Consider the following 18,249-nt stretch of genomic DNA (forward strand, 5'->3'; position numbering starts at 1 on the left):
AAAAAAAAAAAAAAAAAAAGCCTAGAAAGGAACCTTACCCTTCTACAGGCTCCTACTGCAGTAGTCCTAACATTATCCTTTTGAAAATTTCTGACACCTGCTGAGGGACTTTGTGGGGTGCGGGGGGGTGGGGGGGGCGAGCTTCTATACAATAGAAGTTCCACAAGGGCATGGGACTTTGGTCTGTTGGTCCTTGATATGTCGCTAGCCCCTAAAACAGTATCTATTCCCTAGTATGTATGTGTCCAATAAATATATCAAGTGAATGTATTTCCGGAGGGTCAAAGCTGGGGAAATGAAGCCGGGCAGTGGTGGTACACTCCTTTAATCCCAGCACTCGGGAGGCAGAGGCAGAGGCAGGCGGATCTCTGAGTTCAGCGCCAGCCTGGTCTACAAAGTGAGTTCCAGGACAGCCAGGGCTATACAGAGAAACCCTGTCTCGAAACAAAACAAAACAAAACAAAAACAAACAAACAAACAAAAATCTGGGTAAATGGCACCGTGAGAGAAGCGTAAAGAAGATCAGGAAGCCACGGGTTTTAGTTTCAGATACAGGAAAGGCTACTATTCGGATCAAATCTTCTATGCGGGCCTGCTATGTGGCAGCTACCGAACTTGGTGTTGGGGGTTCCGTTAAAGAAAAGCAAGTCATGCTGAGACGTCAGCTGTAAGGCAGGGCTGCGGAGGTAACAGTACATTTTTCTCAGTCTGAGCTGCTCTGGAATCATCGTGCTGCTCAGAAGGTAGCGAGCTCAGCGGGACTGCAATGCTCAGTCGGGGCATAGGCCGCCCACCTGTCAGAGGCTGTGCCAGCAGGACGCAGGGGGAGCAGCGGGGGGAGCGCCACCTTGGCTGAGGTCACTTCCCACCCCCAGATTCTCTGCCTACAAAACCCTGCAATTCCCTGACGCTGGAGGCTCGGGTCTTATTATTTCCTGATTTTCAAGGTCTCATGATACTGACAGCCCCAAATGCAAGTCTTCACTTTGCCCACGCCCGAGGACCCAAAATTAAAACAACAAAAAAGTGAATTCTACAGACTATCCTTAGTAGGTGGCTGAGAGTAGGCAGTGTACCCTTCCCCACCTCGAAGAAGCTGTTGGGGCAGCTCAGACGCTGGGGTGTCGGGGACGTCGCTGACAGGCCGGAACACGTGACTGGCGGTCGGGCGTGCAGCCCGCGGAGCTGGGCCCGGCCTGTCACGTGATGAGGGGGCGCCATGGGGTGATGTGAGATACGAGGCTCTCAGACTGCGTGCAAATGACGCATTCCCAACCCTTTGGGCAACTAGATCTCGGCTCCAATATGAGATGTTCCGGTAGTGGGGGGGCAAGCGGGGCGGGCTCTGGACTCCGGCAGCCTCGCTTCCGTTCGGCTGCCACTGCTTCCGACCTCCGCCTTTCCCTCTAGCGAGGACGAGCCGAGCCCTCGCGCGCATGCTCGGAGTCATCCCCCGAGGGGCGGGGCTGCAGCTGCGGGAGCAGGATGGGGGGAAGAGAAGGGAATTCCAACCTGTAGAACTTTGGGGGTCCTATGGTCGGGTTCTTCCCCACGACTGTGGATGGTGAAAGGGGTGGGGCCTTTGGCGGCTCCTGGGGGTACTGGAGTTCGCTGGGTGAGGGGAGGGGGTGTCAAGTGTGAGAGAGGTGCAGGACTTCCAAATTTAGAACCTTGAGGCCCTTTGGGCTCGGGTCCAGGGCACTCCGGCCACCATGCGCGACAGGACCCACGAGTTGAGGCAGGTGAGAAACCGGGATGGTGAGGACACCCTGGAGTGAAGAGAAGCGGGGCCGGGCGGGCGCGGTGGAGTGAGGAACTCTTGGTTTTGGGTCCGGGACGGGTGGCTGATGGCCAGGAAGGAAAATCCCGGAAGCCCATGGTTCCTGCGGGACGAGAACCGCAGCGAGCAAGTGGCGCCAATGACTCCGGCCCTGGCAGGGGGATAACATCTCAGACGATGAAGATGAGGTTCGAGTCGCGCTGGTGGTGCACTCAGGTGCTGCCCGGCTGGGCAGCCCGGACGACGAGTTCTTCCAGAAGGTAAGGGTCAGGAGAACCGAGGAGTAGGGCGGACTAGAGTGACACTTAAGTCTTCAGCCCTCTTGGTGATCCTTCCTAGGTGCAGACAATTCGGCAGACTATGGCCAAACTGGAGAGTAAAGTCCGGGAGTTGGAGAAACAGCAGGTCACCATCCTGGCCACGCCTCTTCCCGAGGAGAGTAAGCGAAACCTAGGGCTCACGCACGCCAGCCCGGTGGACTATGGGGGATGTAGTTTTATTCAGGTGATGGCCAGGGTGGGTTTGGTTTTGGTTTGCGGTAGAGGCTGTGATTTGGAAGTGTTGGCTTTCTCGTTTAGGCATGAAGCAGGGCCTGCAGAACCTGCGAGAGGAGATCAAACAGCTGGGGAGAGAGGTCCGGGCGCAGCTAAAAGGTGAATGAACTTCAAGGGACTCAGCCATATCTTTCCCTTTGATTCAGCTCTGTTGCTGGTATATCTAGTTGTTGTATACAGTCAAGTGATAGATCCAGGTCACACAGCAGACTTGGATCTAGGATCTCTGTCCCATGGCATCAAAGCGATGGTACTTTATTGAACACATTATGGCCTCTCAGATTCCTTTATTATTATTTTTAAGTTTAAATTCAAAATTACTTACTGCTGTCATCCTTTCAGGCCAGTGTGTATTCTTTGGGCAAGCAGATGAGAGGTTCCCCCACACTTGTGGGAACCCACTGATGTAATTCAAAGAAAAACATATCTCAGAAATTCAGAATTCGCCCCCTTCTCCTCTCCTTTCTCTCTTCTCACCTACTCCTCCACCTCTTCCTCCTATATAGACCAGGCTGGCCTCAAATGCATGGAGATCCATCTTTCTCTGCCTCTTGAGTGCTGAGATTAAATTAAAAGCTCGCTCCTTCTTTTTTCTCCTCCTCCAACATTATGCATTACTACCAGAAGGCATTCCTGTTCATAGTCACTATGTAATAAAAATGTTAGAAGACAAGAAACTCCTTACTATGTAGCTGGATTGTAGATGGGGCCCTGTGTTCTGGTCTACCATCACTTTTTTAAAATTCACTTAAAATATTTTATTATATGGCTTACACTTTTATTAATGGGTTTGTGTATGCTCAATATGTAGATCAGGCTAACCTCCAACAGAATGCAGCTGGTCTCCCAAACAATGTTTGTAAGTCTCAGGAGGAACCCCTCTTTCCATCCATTCTTGTGTCTTTCCCACAGCCATAGAGCCCCAGAAGGAGGAAGCTGATGAGAATTACAACTCAGTCAACACAAGGATGAAGAAAACCCAGGTGGGTTGTGCTTTCCTAGGATCAAGGAATTTCGTTCAGTGTTTCTTAGGTTCCTGAATGGTGGGTGACTTAGAGGCCCTTGATTCTAGGGTCTCTGTCCTGATGCTTTCCCATATAAAAAGCTTATGCTCAAGAGAGGAAGAACTGGGTGCAGGCAGAGAATCCAAATCTCCAAATGCTGAATCCATTAGAACCCCCTGCCTCCTCCAGTCAAAGAGAATTTGCTGTGTCAGTCATGACTTAGGCCTGGCTTGAGACACACACTTTCCCAAGCCTGAGATGGGGAGTGTGGACTGAACTGGGGACAAAGACATTTCTCATGTAGGACTTAGTGCCTTATCATTCTACTCAAGGGAAGAAGAACCAGAAATAAAAACAAGCAGGGTTGGAAGGACGGCACCAAGGTTAGGAGCAGTGGCTGCTCTTCCTTCCAGAGGACATCCTTGGCCCCATAGATAGAGTTCAAGAGATGAAAGAGTGGCAGAATGAAGGATGTGAGAGGACCCTGTTGCACTATGGTAGTGGCACGGTGATATCGAGGTACAGGAGCAAACCTGCAGTCTACACGGCAACACTGACATTCACCGAGCCTTCAACACATGCACACTGAGTGCCTGTGCGCCCTCTGAACTAAGCATTCTACCCTTGAGACTTAGGTCCTATAGGGCCAGACAGTCACCAAATAAGTAAATTATTTTCATTTTTACTTACTGAGACAGGGTCTCACTAACCAGCTCTCGCTGGCCTAGGAGCTCACTACATAGGTAAGGCTGCCCTCAAACTCAGATCTACTTGTATCTGTCTCCCCAGTGCTAGGATTAAAGGCATAGGACACCACACTGGGCTTACATCATTTCATAATCTAATGAGTATTAAGAGATAAAACAGCATAAAATGAGAGAACGTACTGACGGAGTGAAGGCATGCAATTTAAACAATGGGGAGGGGGTGAACTGTGGTAGGATGTGTGCTGAGCATGCTTGAGACCCTGTTTTCACTTGACAGTGATAAAGAAAGCTGTAGGTTTTCTGTGAACGTGTATGAATGAGTGCACGTGCACACCACAGTGCTCATGTTGAGGTCAAAGTGATGAGTTTTCACCTTTCCTCTTGCCCAGGTTGGGTCTGTCTGTGGCTGCTCTGTACTGTGACCCTCTTGCCTCTGCTTCCTGGCTCACCTTAGACATGCTGGGATCACAGAACCGCACGCATCCCCACATCTGGCTTTGAATGGGTTCTAGGAACACTGGCTGTGGGTTTTCAAGCTTGCACAGTAGTCTGTTTATAAGCTCAGCCATCTGCAATGTCCCATCCTACCACAAATAAATTTAGAAAATCAGTAAGGGCTGGGGGTATTGCTAGAGTGCTTGTCTAGCACACGCGGGGCTCTGGTCAGTTGTCCACCACCACAAAAGACAGTGCTCTGTTGGTGTACACCAGTGATGCTAGCAGGCCAGCGTGGGCTATATGGGACACAGTCTCAAACCAGATAACAGTAATAAAAATTAATAAATAAGGTCACAATTAAAATCTCAAAAATTGTGAGAGCCAGACTTGGTGCACACCTGTAACCCCAATGCTTGAAAGGTAGAGAAAGAAGATCAGGAGTTCAAGACCAGTGTGAGCTATATGAAGCCCATGTCTCAAAACATGGCTTAGCAGTTAAGAGCACTGGCTACTCTTCAGGGACCTGGGTTCAATTCTCAGCCCCGACATGGTGGCTCACAGCCTTCTATAACTCCAGTTTGGGGGGTCTGATACCTTCCACAGTCACCAGGCACGTGTGATGTACTGATGATCATGTAGGTAAAATACCCTAAAATACACACAAAACAATACAAATATGGAAAAAATAAATGGTTGAAGACTTAAGGGTGCTTGAGAAAAAACCTTCTAGGCAGAAGGAGCAGTGCACCAAGGCAGAGACCAGCATGTTAGGGAGAAACCACTGGGGAGGAAGGAGAAGGAAGGAGATGGTGAGGTGTGGGGAGGAAGAGGCAGTGACAGGTGTGATGGGGGTCCTGATAAGACCTTTGGCTTTCTTTCTGAGGAGTGAGGGGGTCTGCCAGGATCACAAGGTAGTTATGGCCCCAGCCTCCTGGCAGTTCCTGCTGACGCCCAGCTAGGCTTTCTGTTCTTAGCACGGAGTCCTGTCCCAGCAATTTGTCGAGCTCATCAACAAGTGCAACTCAATGCAGTCCGAATACCGAGAGAAGAATGTGGAGCGGATCCGGAGGCAGCTGAAGATCAGTGAGTTGGGGTACCTTGTCCTCGGGGCTTGGGGCCTCTGATCAGCTCTGAACTGGCCTTTCCTGTTACAGCCAATGCTGGAATGGTGTCTGACGAGGAGCTGGAGCAGATGCTGGACAGTGGGCAGAGTGAGGTGTTTGTGTCTAATGTGAGTGGCCATAGCTATCCTTCCTCTGTGGGCGTTCCATCACTGGGTCCTGGTTTCTTTGTGTGGAAGGCAGGCCAAGGCCCAGTCAGGAATGGACTAGAATGCTGGGACCACAGGTTCGAGGGCTGTTTGAGGAGCGCGGGTAAACTGTTGAGAACCAGGTGCTGGTGTCCCTGTGACGTCTCCAGTTCCTGCCTGTCTCCCCAGATCCTGAAGGACACGCAGGTGACTCGGCAGGCCCTGAATGAGATCTCTGCGCGGCACAGTGAGATCCAGCAGCTGGAGCGCAGTATCCGAGAGCTCCATGAGATCTTTACTTTTCTAGCTACGGAGGTGGAGATGCAGGTGCGTGCCCAGAAGCCCTGTGCAACCTCCAGGCCTTGACCTGGAGACGCTCTCCTGGACTTGTCTGCTCTTCCAAGCTTGGGCATGCTTCCAGGTGGCCTCTACTTTCATCCTTAACCAAATTCTCCTCACAGCTGCCTCAGTGGCATCCCTCCTGAGCCACCAGCGTGCACCTCACCTAGGCATGGCCTTAGTCATGGCTTCTTTTCCTATGACAGAAGCCCTCTAATGCTGTTAGAGCTCATAGGAAAGTGGGCCCTAGAGGGTCAACTTCCTGGTCTCTCCTAGGTTAGAATGGCCCTGTCCTGACCTTCTGAGATGAACTCCACAGTGCTGCAACCGTTCTCTTCTGCAGCTGTAGTCATGGGAAATCACTCATCTACTGGGAGCACCAGGACCTAAGCTGGTAGTGCCAGGAGCAGGCAGGGAGAGGGATGGAGACTGGCCTAGAAGAATGGGCAACTTCAGACAAGTTTACTATCTATGGGGAAGGTACTAGTCCTATGAGGCTGTGGCTGCAGGCATCCACTGCAAATGTAGGACAATGGAACAGAGAGAAAGAACAACCTGACGGGGTGGGGCCTGAAAGCCTTACTGTGAACAGCTCTGGTCCTGCCTTAGCTTTGTTAGTGTATCTTTTTTTTCTGCTGATAATGTCTTGATTAGCCAGGCAGTAGTGGTGGCGCAAGCCTTTAATTCCAGCACATGGGATGCAGAGGCAGGTGAATCTCTTGAGTTCTAGGCTAACCTGGTCTACAGGTAGAGTTCCAGGACAGCCAGAGCTGCACAGAGAAACCTTGTGTTTCCATCGAGTGTCTTGGTTAGATTGGACTGGGCTGGACAAGTAACTGTTCTCCCATCGATGCCTGGTCAGCCCTCCCTCTCTGAACCACCTCGTGTCTCTGAGCAGGGGGAGATGATCAATCTATCTATCTCGTGTCTCTGGGCAGGGGGAGATGATCAACCGCATCGAGAAGAACATCCTGAGCTCAGCCGACTACGTGGAACGTGGGCAAGAGCACGTCAAGATAGCCCTAGAGAATCAGAAGAAGGCCAGGAAGGTAAGCCTGGGCTCCAGCCACGGCCTTGGGCACTCCAGAGTGACTGTCCGTGACCCTTCCTCTCCCACAGAAAAAAGTCATGATTGCCATCTGTGTCTCTGTCACTGTTCTCATCTTGGCTGTCATCATTGGCATCACCATAACCGTTGGATAATGTCACATGTTCTTGGTGAGAAATGGCGGGCCTGCCCCATCCCTGGCAGCAGCCTCCCCGCCTCCTGTCAGACCTATTTCTTTCTCCTTCCCTTGCAGGCACTGGGAGAGACAGAGACCCAGCTTTTGTGGAGGTGGGGCAGGCCTCCAACTGAACCCGTCCGCACACTGGCCCTTGTGCAGAGGGCCTGCGGCTCATCCTGGGTTGGCAGCTGCTCATTCATGGAGTCCTCCCCTGGAGTCCTCCCCTTCAGGCCACAATGCCTGCGAGACAGTTTTCAATGTCCTGTTTGTCCGGGATACATGGTTTTGTAAAAAAATTTAAAAAAAAAAAAAAAAAAAAAAGAATAAGAAGAAGCTTGGAGCCAGCTGTGCTGTGTGTTTGGAAAGGCTGGCCCAGGCCTCAAGTATCCATTCTCCTTCCGCCTGGCCATGGGAGATTACATGCCTCTTGCTGTCTATATATAGGATGTATATATAGCCAACTCTGGTCTAGACAGGCTCAGGTCAGACTTTTCTAGAAGAGCATCCAAGGGTGGGCGAGGTAGGCCAGGGAGAGGCAGCACTCACAGCTGGGACTGTGTATCCCTGAATTGAGAGCTGCCTAGCCCAGGGCTGGGACCTGGGTAAGGTGTGTATGTGAGAGATACATGGGGCATTCCTGACACCAAGAGGAAGAGACATCTTGAGAAACACTTCAGCAGACAGGAAGAACAGTTCTCAGTACGGACAGTGTTTAGGTGGAATGTTAAAATGTAATGGAGACAGGCAGCATAAGAAGTTGCCTAGCAGAGGAACCAGCTGGCCAGGTCCCATGACCAGAGATGAGCACTGCCTTTTGTTAAGAGGAGTTCTTAGAGACCCATCACCCTGCAGTGGCTGCCTGGTTTATAGGAATTATCCAGTGGAGGCAGACAGAGGAGCCTGGAACCTGGTTTTTCACAAGGCACATGAGCTATAGGCTCTGATTCTGTTTCAAGACCCTGCCTAATCTACATAGCATATTCCAGGCCATTCAGGGCTACATAGAAAGACTTGTCTTGAGGGTGGATGGAGGGAGAAATGATTGAGTAGCCTGGCATGGTAGTGCACCTTTAATCCTAACACTCTGGAGGCAGTGGGTGAATCTTTGTGAGTTCAAGGCCAGCCTGGTATATATAGTAACCTCCAGGACAACAGGACTACATGTAGAAACTGTGTGTGTGTGTACAGATATACATGCATGCAGAGGTCAACTTTAGGGCATAGGTTATCTTCTTCTACTGTGGCTACCAGAGTCAGGCTTGGGCTGAGAGGTTGGTGTGGCAAGTGCTCATACCTGCTGAACCATCCTGCTGGGCCCTGCTTATGAAGTTTGAATGGCTTCTAGTACAGATGCCTAGTTTCCAGAGAAGGATATAGCTTTTTACTGTGGCCACATGGCTCAGAAGTAAGCTGTCCCTGGCCCAGGCTTGGTTAGTCAGTGGTCTTTGGCTTCGGTCTCCAAGGCTCTCCATCTACTTTCAATCCCATGATACTCCACAGTCTTGAAAGGGCTAGATGTGTCAGGCTACTGCACTTCCAGGCTATTTCAGGAGGGACTCCTTCCTGCCTGCTTCATCTGGCCAGGGGAGATTACATGCCTCTTGCTGTCTATATATAGGATGTATATATAGACATTAACTAGGAAACAACTGGTCAGAGAGCCTAGGTTTTTTTCCTCCCTCAGCATAAAGTGGCTCATTTTAGGAAGTGGATATGTGCTGGGTGTCACATGGAGTCCCCAGACACACCCAAAAATGTAGTAGAATCTCTACTGCTAAGGCAAAGTAACGACGGGTGTGGTGCTTGCCTTCAACCCCAGCACTTGAGGCAGAGCAGGAGGATCACTGTGAGTTCAGGGCAGCCTGGTCTACAGAGTTAATTCTAGGGCTACACAGAGAAACCCTGGAGACAGACAGGCAGACAGATAGATGGACAGACAAGGGGAATCTTCAAATGGACAGACAAAAGTGAAAGACTTTGGGTTTGTGGGGAACGGTAGTGGGAGTGAGTCAGGGAAGAGGCTTTATCCCCTGGGATGGGCAGATGCTAACTAGCTGACCAAGCTGGGTGGGGCACCTGGGAACCAGGGGCATCTTGGCTGAACACTGCATGTATTTGGCTCTGGTGACTCTGGGCTTCCCTGTTTTCCATCTCTTTTTCTCTCCAAGGCCTCCATTTCCAGCAGTCTTGGCCTGTCAGCCACCTTTGTCCACTTTCTTACACTGCCTTCAAAATAAAACACAAGACACCAACTGACCTGATACAGATGTTGGACATCGACATCCGTGCAGCAATGTCTGTCTCTAAAGTGTATTGTTTTATTTGCTTGTGTACACATGTGTGGAGGTCAGAGAATGACTCAAACGACTATAGTTCTCTCCTTCCACGGGGTGGGACCCCATTGAGCTCAAGTCGCCAGGCATGGAGGCAAGCACCGTTGTCCACTGAGCCATTATTTATAGTCACTTATGAAGATGTATGCCTGTAACCCCAGAACTCGGGAGGCTGAGTCAGAGGGGTCCCTGTGACTTTAAGGCCAGTGTGAGTTACATAACAAAACCAGAGGGCAAGGCAGGGCTTTCCTTCAAGACTGTATCAATAAACAAACATATAAAGGGGTGGGGGTGTGGCAGAGCAGACCTGGGGCTGGAGGACCAGTTTAAGGTCATCTTTGGCTTGAGGCTAGCCTGGCTAACATGAGACATGATCTCAAGGGGGTTGCGGGTAAATATGGCTGAGAAGGGCTTTAAGCAAAAAAATCCAGTGACCAGGCAGATTACTTCCTGTTAATCTGAGAACAAGATCAGATCCTTAGAAGTCACAAGAGGCAGATATGACAGATGCTTGTCATCCCTGGAGGCTTCTGGTGGAGACAGTCGAGTCCCCAAGAGCCTGGGGCCAGCTAGCCTGCCTAACAAGACACCTTCTTAAGGGGGAAAGCACTTGTCCTCTGACCTCTGTGTTCACTCGCACAGATATGAACATGCATATGCGCATACCATATACACATATCCTAACACTTAAACTATTACTAGTCATTTTTGTGACGAAGCCACATCAAGTGTACAATCCGTGCCTTTTGTAAAAAGCCTTCATTAGTGTCTCCCAACAAAGCCGTTCAGTCAGTCAAGGTGACCTGGAGAAGAGAGGGACTGACAGTCAGTTCTCCAGAGATGTCAGGAGACAGGCTGCCTGAAGTCACAGCTAGAGAGGAAGCATTTCCATGACGAATTGTGGGTGTCACAGTTGTCCCACGGGACTGAGGAGAACCTAATAGGTAAAGAGCTACCGTTTTCTGGGTATGGTGCTGTGCTTGAAATCTTAGCACTCAGGAGACGGAGGCAGAGGATCACCATGAGTTCCTGGTGAGTTCCTGACTAAACCCTAAAAGTCCAAGTTAGTTGAATGAAGTTGAGAGACCCAGGGGTGGGTTTTGTTGCTGTTGTTTTTGTTTTTTATATTGTTCCTTCTCTGGAGGACTCTACCCTCATCTAGAAAACTACTCTCAAGATGGCCCTCTGCCATCTACAGCCCTACCCTTGTAAGGGAACAGTTTGTCCTTCCTCCGAAGACAGCTCAAGTCTTCTTTTCTTTTCTTTTTTTTTTTTTTTTTTTTAGGTTTTTCGAGACAGGGTTTCTCTGTGTAGCCCTGGCTGTCCTGGAACTCACTTTGTAGACCCGGCTGGTCTCGAACTCAGCTGGCAGCTAAAGTCTTAAAAGGTGATCTTTGTTCTAATCTTCTTAGACTATAAATCACATCACCAGAAATAGCTACAATTGTTGCAGAGAAAGAACATCGTTACTGCCCAGGTAACAGTTCCCCGGTTTTGTTGTTTTGGCTTTGGGTCTCACTCTGTAACCCAGGGTTACTTTGAATTCTTGGCACCTCTTCTCCCTCAGCCTCCCATGGGAGCTGGGACTGCAGTTGTAATTGTTTCTTAGCTTGAGGCTGGCTGTATACCAGGCTGGTCTTGAACTCCCAATGCTCTGAGTAAGCCTCTTGAGTTAAGGGATTGCCTGAAGGTTCTGCCATGGCCAACTGAGGCTGAAGCTTTTTGTCCTATGACTCTGAACTGAGGGGAGAATTGATATTGGCAAACTAGTGGCCATCGCAGTTGCAGGCAACACAGATACTACACCACCACCCCCCAGTTGTATTTGTTTTCTACTGTGTGTGTGTCTGTGTCTCTGCTTCTTGAGACTGGGTTTCACTCTATATAAAGCTCAGGCTAGTTTAGTTTTAGATTTTAAATTTTATTTTATGTGCATGAGTGCTTTGCCTGCATGAGTGGATGTACACCATGCTGATGGAGATCAGAAGCTGTGGGTCTCCTGAGATGCGTTACGATGAGTCCCCATGTGGGTGCTAGGAACCAAACCTAGGTCTTCTGCAAGTGCTCTTAACCGCCTAGCCATCTCTCTAACCCCAGCCCAGGCTAGTCTTGAACTCACTGTGTAGCCCAGGCTGGCCTGAAACTTATGCTAGTTCTCTTGGCTTGGCCTCCTTGGTGCTGGAATTGCAAGCATGTGTTTCATGCTTGCCTGGTCTTCTGTTACCGATGTGGCGCACCACCACAGTTATCCTCTCACAATTCCGGAGGTGACCACACCAAAGCCGCTGTCGCTCAGCAAGGCCAAGTGTGAGCAGACCTGCTTCCTACTGGCGGCTGAGATACAGCTCCTGCTCTTCTTTTAGGTCTATTAGTTACTGTGTTCCTTGGCTCGTGGGCTCACTCTCCACTGAGGGCACAACGGTCTGCACCACTGTCTAGCAGTGACCTCTGTGTCCCTCTACTGTGACCACCTTTGTAGGGACGGGCAGTGGTGGCGCACGCCTTTAGTCCCAGCACTTGGAGGCAGAGGCAGATGGATTTCTGAATTCAAGGTTAGCCTGGTCTACAGAGTGAGTTCCAGGACATCCAGGTCTACACAAAGAAAGCCTGTCTCAAACAAACAAACAAACAAACAAACAAACAAACAAACATAACTAAATTCCTTTATGATTGCTTAGGACCCACTCAGCCATCAAGCTACATTTCCAGCCTGTCTTTAGTTGCACAGGTCCACAGGTGACATTTGTGCTGTAAGGCAGATTCTCCTCACCTGAGTCTGTAAATTATGTCTTCCCAGGCTTTTGCCATGTAAATTAATGTTAGTGATGAGGGTATGAACATGGCCGGGCCTGTCTTCTTATTCCATGGTTAATTAAACTTAGTAATTTTTAAAAAATATTTTTGTATGTGTATGTATGTGTGTGTGTATATATATATTTGTTTAATTATGTGAGTACACTGTAGCTGTTTCAGACACACCAGAGGGGGCATCGGACCCAATTACAGATGATTGTGAGCCACCATGTGGTTGCTGAGAATTGAACTCAGGACCTCTGGAAGTAATTTATTCGAAAAATATTTGTTGAGCAAGATTTATGTTCCAGACATTGTTGTGGGTGCCTAGGGAAGAGAAAGAGAAATAAAGGTGAGGCTCTGCTTTTATATACAGTATCTGTTCGTGGGGAAGCCAAGTGAATACATTGTTAAGATATTCTAAAACTGCAATAGGCATTATTATGAAAAAGAGGATGACAGAAAGCTCTTACTTTTTTGGAAGTGAGGGAGGCTAAGTCAAAAAGATTGAGAGTTTTATTTCAGCCTGGGCTATATATCAAAACTGTCTAAAGAAGAAAGAGGCCTGAATTGTGATGTACACCCCAACTCCCAGCTTGTGGGAGGCAGAGGCAGGCAGATCTCTCTGAGTCTGAGGCTAGCCTGGTCTACATAGGTTCCAGGCTAGCCAGGACAACATAGTGAGACCCTTGTTTAGCTATTTAAAAGAGACAAATAAGCCGGGCATGGTGGCACACGCCTTTAATCCCAGCACTCAGAAGGCAGAGGCAGGTGGACTTCTGAGTTCGAGGCCAGCCTCGTCTACAGAGTGAGTTCCAGGACAGCCAGGGATACACAGAGAAACCCTGTCTCAAAAAACAAAACAAAACAAAACAAAATAAAACAAAAGACTATGGGGGGGGGGCTGTGATCAAGTTTTAAGTGAATAAACAAATAAATTAATGAAAAAAAAACCCACCCAGAAACAATAACAAAACAAATCAAGAAACAAACAATAAAACAATAAGGAAAAGAATTGACTGAGGAAAACACCTGATACTGACTTCTGGCTTGCACACGTGTGTGCACAGATGTGCACATGCACCATCAGGCTGTTGTGGCTGGAGCTGGCTTGGTGGGGATAGGTGGGAGATGGAGACAGCCGAGGAGGTAAACAAGAAGACCGACTCTAAGGCTGAGAGGCTTCTGGTTCTAATGGGCTCTGTTGGCAGTCCAGAACTGACTGGGCTTCACACAAGCTGCTTCCTCTACTTCAGCCTTAGCCTTGTTCTTCAGCACTCTCCTCCCCCCAGGAAGTCAGACCCCCCTTTCTGTGCTGGCCCTGAAACTCCTGCCTCAGTCTTCCAAATGCTGAGGCCACAGGTGTGCACACACCCTGGCCTTCTTGTTTCTTCCCTTCTCCCCTCCTTCCCTCCCCCGTCCCCTCTCCCTCCTCTTTCCTTTTCTCCTGGTAACTGAATCCAGGATGAGCCTGTTTACCATGTGTGTGTGTGTGTGTGTGTGTGTGTGTGTGTGTGTGTGTGTGCGTGTGCGTGTGCGTGTGTGTGTAGGGGTGTGTGTGAGGGGTTGATGACCACAGTCCACCAATGGAAAGCTGACGCCAGCTATTGTCCTAGCACCAGAGCCTAGGAGTTAAGAGAAATTAAGAGACAACTAGTGAGGGACGACAGAGATCAAGACCTTTAGACATTACTGCAGGTATGATGGGCCATGCCTTCAATTCCAGGACTGAGGAGGCAGAGGCATTTGAGATCAGCCTGGTCTACATAGTGGGTTCCAGGATAACTAGGACTACGACTACATAGAGAAACCCTATTTCAAAAATTAAAACAACAATAAAAAGGTTTATAGACATTACTCTGAAAATAAAACTAGACAAAGATATCAGAGAGAAATGGCAGACCAATGTTCTTATGAAGGGGGCTGGGAAGGTGGCTCAGCTGTAGAGGACTTGGGGAGCATGCACAAAGCCCTGGGCTTGGCCCAGTGGATACCGCAAGGTGCATTTATCACAGCATTCAGGAAGTGCCAACAGGCGGATTAGAAGTCGAAAGTCATCCTTGGCTACATAGCTAGTATGAGGCCTACTTAGGACACACAAAATGCTGGTCTCAAGAAACCAAAAATCTGGGCTGGTGAGATGGCTCAGTGGGTAAGAGCACCCGACTGCTCTTCCGAAGGTCCAGAGTTCAAATCCCAGCAACCACATGGTGGCTCACAACCATCCGTAATGAGATCTGGCGCCCTCTTCTGGAGTGTCTGAAGACAGCTACAGTGTACTTACATATAATAAATAAATCTTTAAAAAAAAAAAAAAGAAACCAAAAATCTTAGGCTAGAGATATGGCTCAGAAGTTAATAATACTTTGTTGCTGCTCTTGGAGGACTTGGGCTAATTTCCCAGCACCCACATGGTGGCTCACAAACATCTATAAATCAGTTCCTGGGTATCCTGTGCCCTCTTCTGACCTCTGCATATGGTACAGGCACACATGCAGACAAAACGCTTGCACATAAAATAAATAAATGTGATTTTGTTTGTTTTCAGACAGGGTTTCTCTGTGTGGTCCTGGCCATCCTAGAACTCACTCTATAGACCAGGCAGGCTTTGAACGAAAATGAATAAATGAATAAATATTAAAAAAAAAGAATAAGTCACAGAAGTCCAACAGAACGTTAGCAAATCCAACTCAATCCACTACCATGTTAGAAAGGACCAGACTATGCCACCCTGTGGGGCTTTTCCCAGGAGTACAGGGTTGGTTTACTATCGGAGGTCAAATAATGCAGATTATTGGTAGAATAAAAAAAACAAAAGCCATAGAATAATCTCAGTAGACAAAGAAAATGAGTTTGACAAAATAAAACTTGCTTTCCTATTAAAAAACTTAACATAGTAGAACTGTCAGCTGTAGCTTAGTCGGTGGCCTGAATTCCAGCACTTGGGAGGTGGAGGCAGGAGGGTCAGACATTCAAGGTCATGCTTGGCTGTGTACTAAATTAAATTCCAAGCCAACCTGACCCCATGAAACCTCTTTTTCAAAAAATGTTTAGCACAGTGGGAATGAAAGGGAATTTCTACATTGTATCATGACTGTGTTTCTTATCAATAAGGAGGTGCAATCCAAGTCTGGGACAGTGGCTTGCCTGGAATTCTGAATCGTGAGAAGAAGAAGGATAAGAAGTCCCAAGGCTAGCCATGGCTACAGAGTGAGTTTGAGGCCAGCCAACAATATACTAGAGACCCTGTCTCAAAAGAAACTAAATGTAATGAAGTTAAAAAGAGAACAATTTATTTTTCTTTTTTTTTAAACAGGAAGTTTATTTATTTCATGTATCTGAGTACACTGTTGCTGTCTTCAGACACACCAGAAGAGGACATTTGATCCCATTACAGATGGTTGTGAGCCACCATGTGGTTGCTGGGAATTGAACTCAGGACCTTTGGAAGAACAGTCAGTGCTCTTAACTGCTGAGCCATCTCTCCATCCCAACAATTTATTTCTAATAGCAACAGAAAAAATATTTGATATAAATTTGACAGGAGTGTAAGAGTTACTGATAAACCAGGCGTGGTGGCGCACGCCTTTGATCCCAGCACTCGGGAGGCAGAGTCAGGAGGCTCTCTGTGAGTTTGAGGCCAGCCTGGTCTACAGACAGAGTTCCAGGACAGCCAGGGCTACACAGAGAAACCCTGAAACAAAAAGATTTATAGATATGATGAAAAAAATATTGTTTAAAGGAATTAAAAATCTAGGTGGGGCTGGATAGAGGGATCCGAGGTTAAGAGCTGGCTGCTTTCCCAGAGGACCCAGGCTTCATTTCCAGCTCCCGAATGGCAGCTCATGCCTGTCTCTTCATTCCAGTTTCAGGGACTCCAACACCTTCTTTTGGGCATTTCATGCACGTGATGCACAGACATACATCCCAGCAAAAGACCCATGGACGTTCAATAATTTTTTTTTTTGAGACATGGTCTCTCTATGTAGCCCTGGCTGTCCTGAAACTTACTCTGTAGACCAGGCTGGCCTCGAACAGATTTCACCTGCCTCTGCCTCCCAAGTGCTAGCATTAAAGTTGTGTGTCACCACTGCTTGATTTAAAAATAAATCCTTTTAAAAAATTAAATATCTAATTAAACTTAAAGTGTCTCATGCTCACAGGTCAAAAGTTAATATCGTGAAGTTGGCAATTTCCCACACACTGATTCAGTACACACACCAAAACCTAAACTAGCTTTTTAAACTTCTTGGGAGCAAAATCTGGCAACCTGATCCAAAAATTCACATGGGGTTAAAGTGTGGTGCCACACATCTGTAATTCCACTACTGAGAAGGCTGAGGCAGGAGAATGGAGGGTTGGAGGCCAGCAAGGATTACATGCTGAATTCTAGGCCAACATGCAGTTCTCAAACCAGTCTCAAAAACTAAAACTAAATTAAAATAAAGTAAAATAAAATAGAACTATAAGACTACGGGGAAAAATCTTGAAATTAAACGATTGGGAGAGAAACAAAACACACACACACACACACACAGCTGGAAGCCTCATAAGTCTTGATTTTAAGTTCCTACAAAACCATATGAATGAGGGGGCTGGAGAACGGCTCGGTACTTAAGAGCACTTGCTGCTCTTGCGGAGGTCCAGGGTTCAGTTCCCAGCACCCACACAATTATTCATAACCAACCATAACTCCAGTTCTAGGGGCTCTAACACCCTCTTCTGAGTACACAGACATGCACGCAGTCAAAATCTGTAGAAAAAAAAATAAAACATTTTAATCCTACAATAATCAAAATAGTGTGGTATTGGCATAACAGACATGAAGCTTAAGGTGTGGCTTAGATATAGAGCATTGCCTAGCATGTGCCAGGCCTTGAGTTTGATCCCCAGCTAGAAACCAGACAAAACCTCTCATATTTACAGTTCCTTTATTTTTCTTAAGAAGGCCAAGACAATGAAATGGACAAAGAATAGTCCTTTCGACAGATGCATCTGGAACCGTAGGAAATCCATAGGCAAAGAAATGTAGCTGAGCCTCCTGCTTCAAACCATACACAGAAATTAACTCAACATGGGCCAGGTGTCTGATGTCGAAGGTTTCTAGCTATAAAAGCATACATAGCTCAAAGAACACATCAATGGCGGGGCGGCAGGAGAAGTGGTTCGGCTCTTAGGAACACTTGCTGCCACATCAGGCGGCTCACATTGCTTGCGATTCCAGTTCCAGGGGATCCAACTCCCTCTGTGAACACTACACTGACATGTACCTAACCCACATGTATATTAAATTAAAAATTAAAAGCAGCAAGTTTGTAAATTATAAACTTGACAATTGTTTTAATAGTGTGTGTGTGTGTGTGTATGTGTGTGTGTGCTCAGGAGTGCATGGAAGGCCAAGAGGATGACTTTCTGCAGTCAATTGTCCCCTTCCACCATGTAGGTTCCCGTGATGAAACTCAGGTTGTCAGCCTCGGTGGCCAGAGCCAGCTCACTGTTCAACCTGCTTCTGCCTCCCAAGTGCTGGTGTAAAGGCCCGTGCCCTCACCGTCCCCATGGAACTTTTATTCCTTTATGATAATAAGCAAATGCTCTAGCACCGAACTACATACTCTCAGCTCTAAAGACCCTCCTCCATTTTAGACACTTAGGGTGTGTGTGTGTGTGTGTGTGCACAAGCTCGTGCCACATCACTTGTCGGAGGTCGGAGGACAACTTTTAAGAATCAGTTCTCTCAGCCGGGCATTGGTGGCGCACGCCTTTAATCCCAGCACTCAGGAGGCAGAGGCAGGCGGATTTCTGAGTTCAAGGCCAGCCTGGTCTACA

General features: G+C 48.0%; 1 protein-coding gene across 2 annotated transcripts; it reads left to right on the forward strand.

Annotated features, from left to right (window-relative positions):
• Positions 1-1,462: 1,462 nt before the first annotated feature.
• Stx4 (syntaxin 4) lies at positions 1,463-7,618 on the forward strand. Of its 2 annotated transcripts, XM_021166801.2 has the most exons (11): positions 1,463-1,742; positions 1,939-2,040; positions 2,120-2,219; positions 2,359-2,433; positions 3,247-3,317; positions 5,458-5,566; positions 5,638-5,714; positions 5,922-6,059; positions 7,010-7,120; positions 7,191-7,289; positions 7,373-7,595. In XM_021166801.2, exons 1-10 carry the CDS (start codon positions 1,713-1,715, stop codon positions 7,272-7,274), a joined length of 897 nt encoding a protein of 298 aa, XP_021022460.1. In that variant the 5' UTR covers positions 1,463-1,712; the 3' UTR covers positions 7,275-7,289; positions 7,373-7,595. The 2 variants fall into 2 exon arrangements, with proteins under 2 accessions (XP_021022460.1, XP_029335001.1); XM_029479141.1 differs by lacking the exon at positions 7,191-7,289 and having other exon boundaries at positions 1,651-1,742; positions 7,373-7,618.
• The last annotated feature ends 10,631 nt before the right edge of the window (positions 7,619-18,249 follow it).

The sequence above is a fragment of the Mus caroli genome, chromosome 7 (assembly GCF_900094665.2).
Source record: "Mus caroli chromosome 7, CAROLI_EIJ_v1.1, whole genome shotgun sequence".
Taxonomy (NCBI): domain Eukaryota; kingdom Metazoa; phylum Chordata; class Mammalia; order Rodentia; family Muridae; genus Mus; species Mus caroli.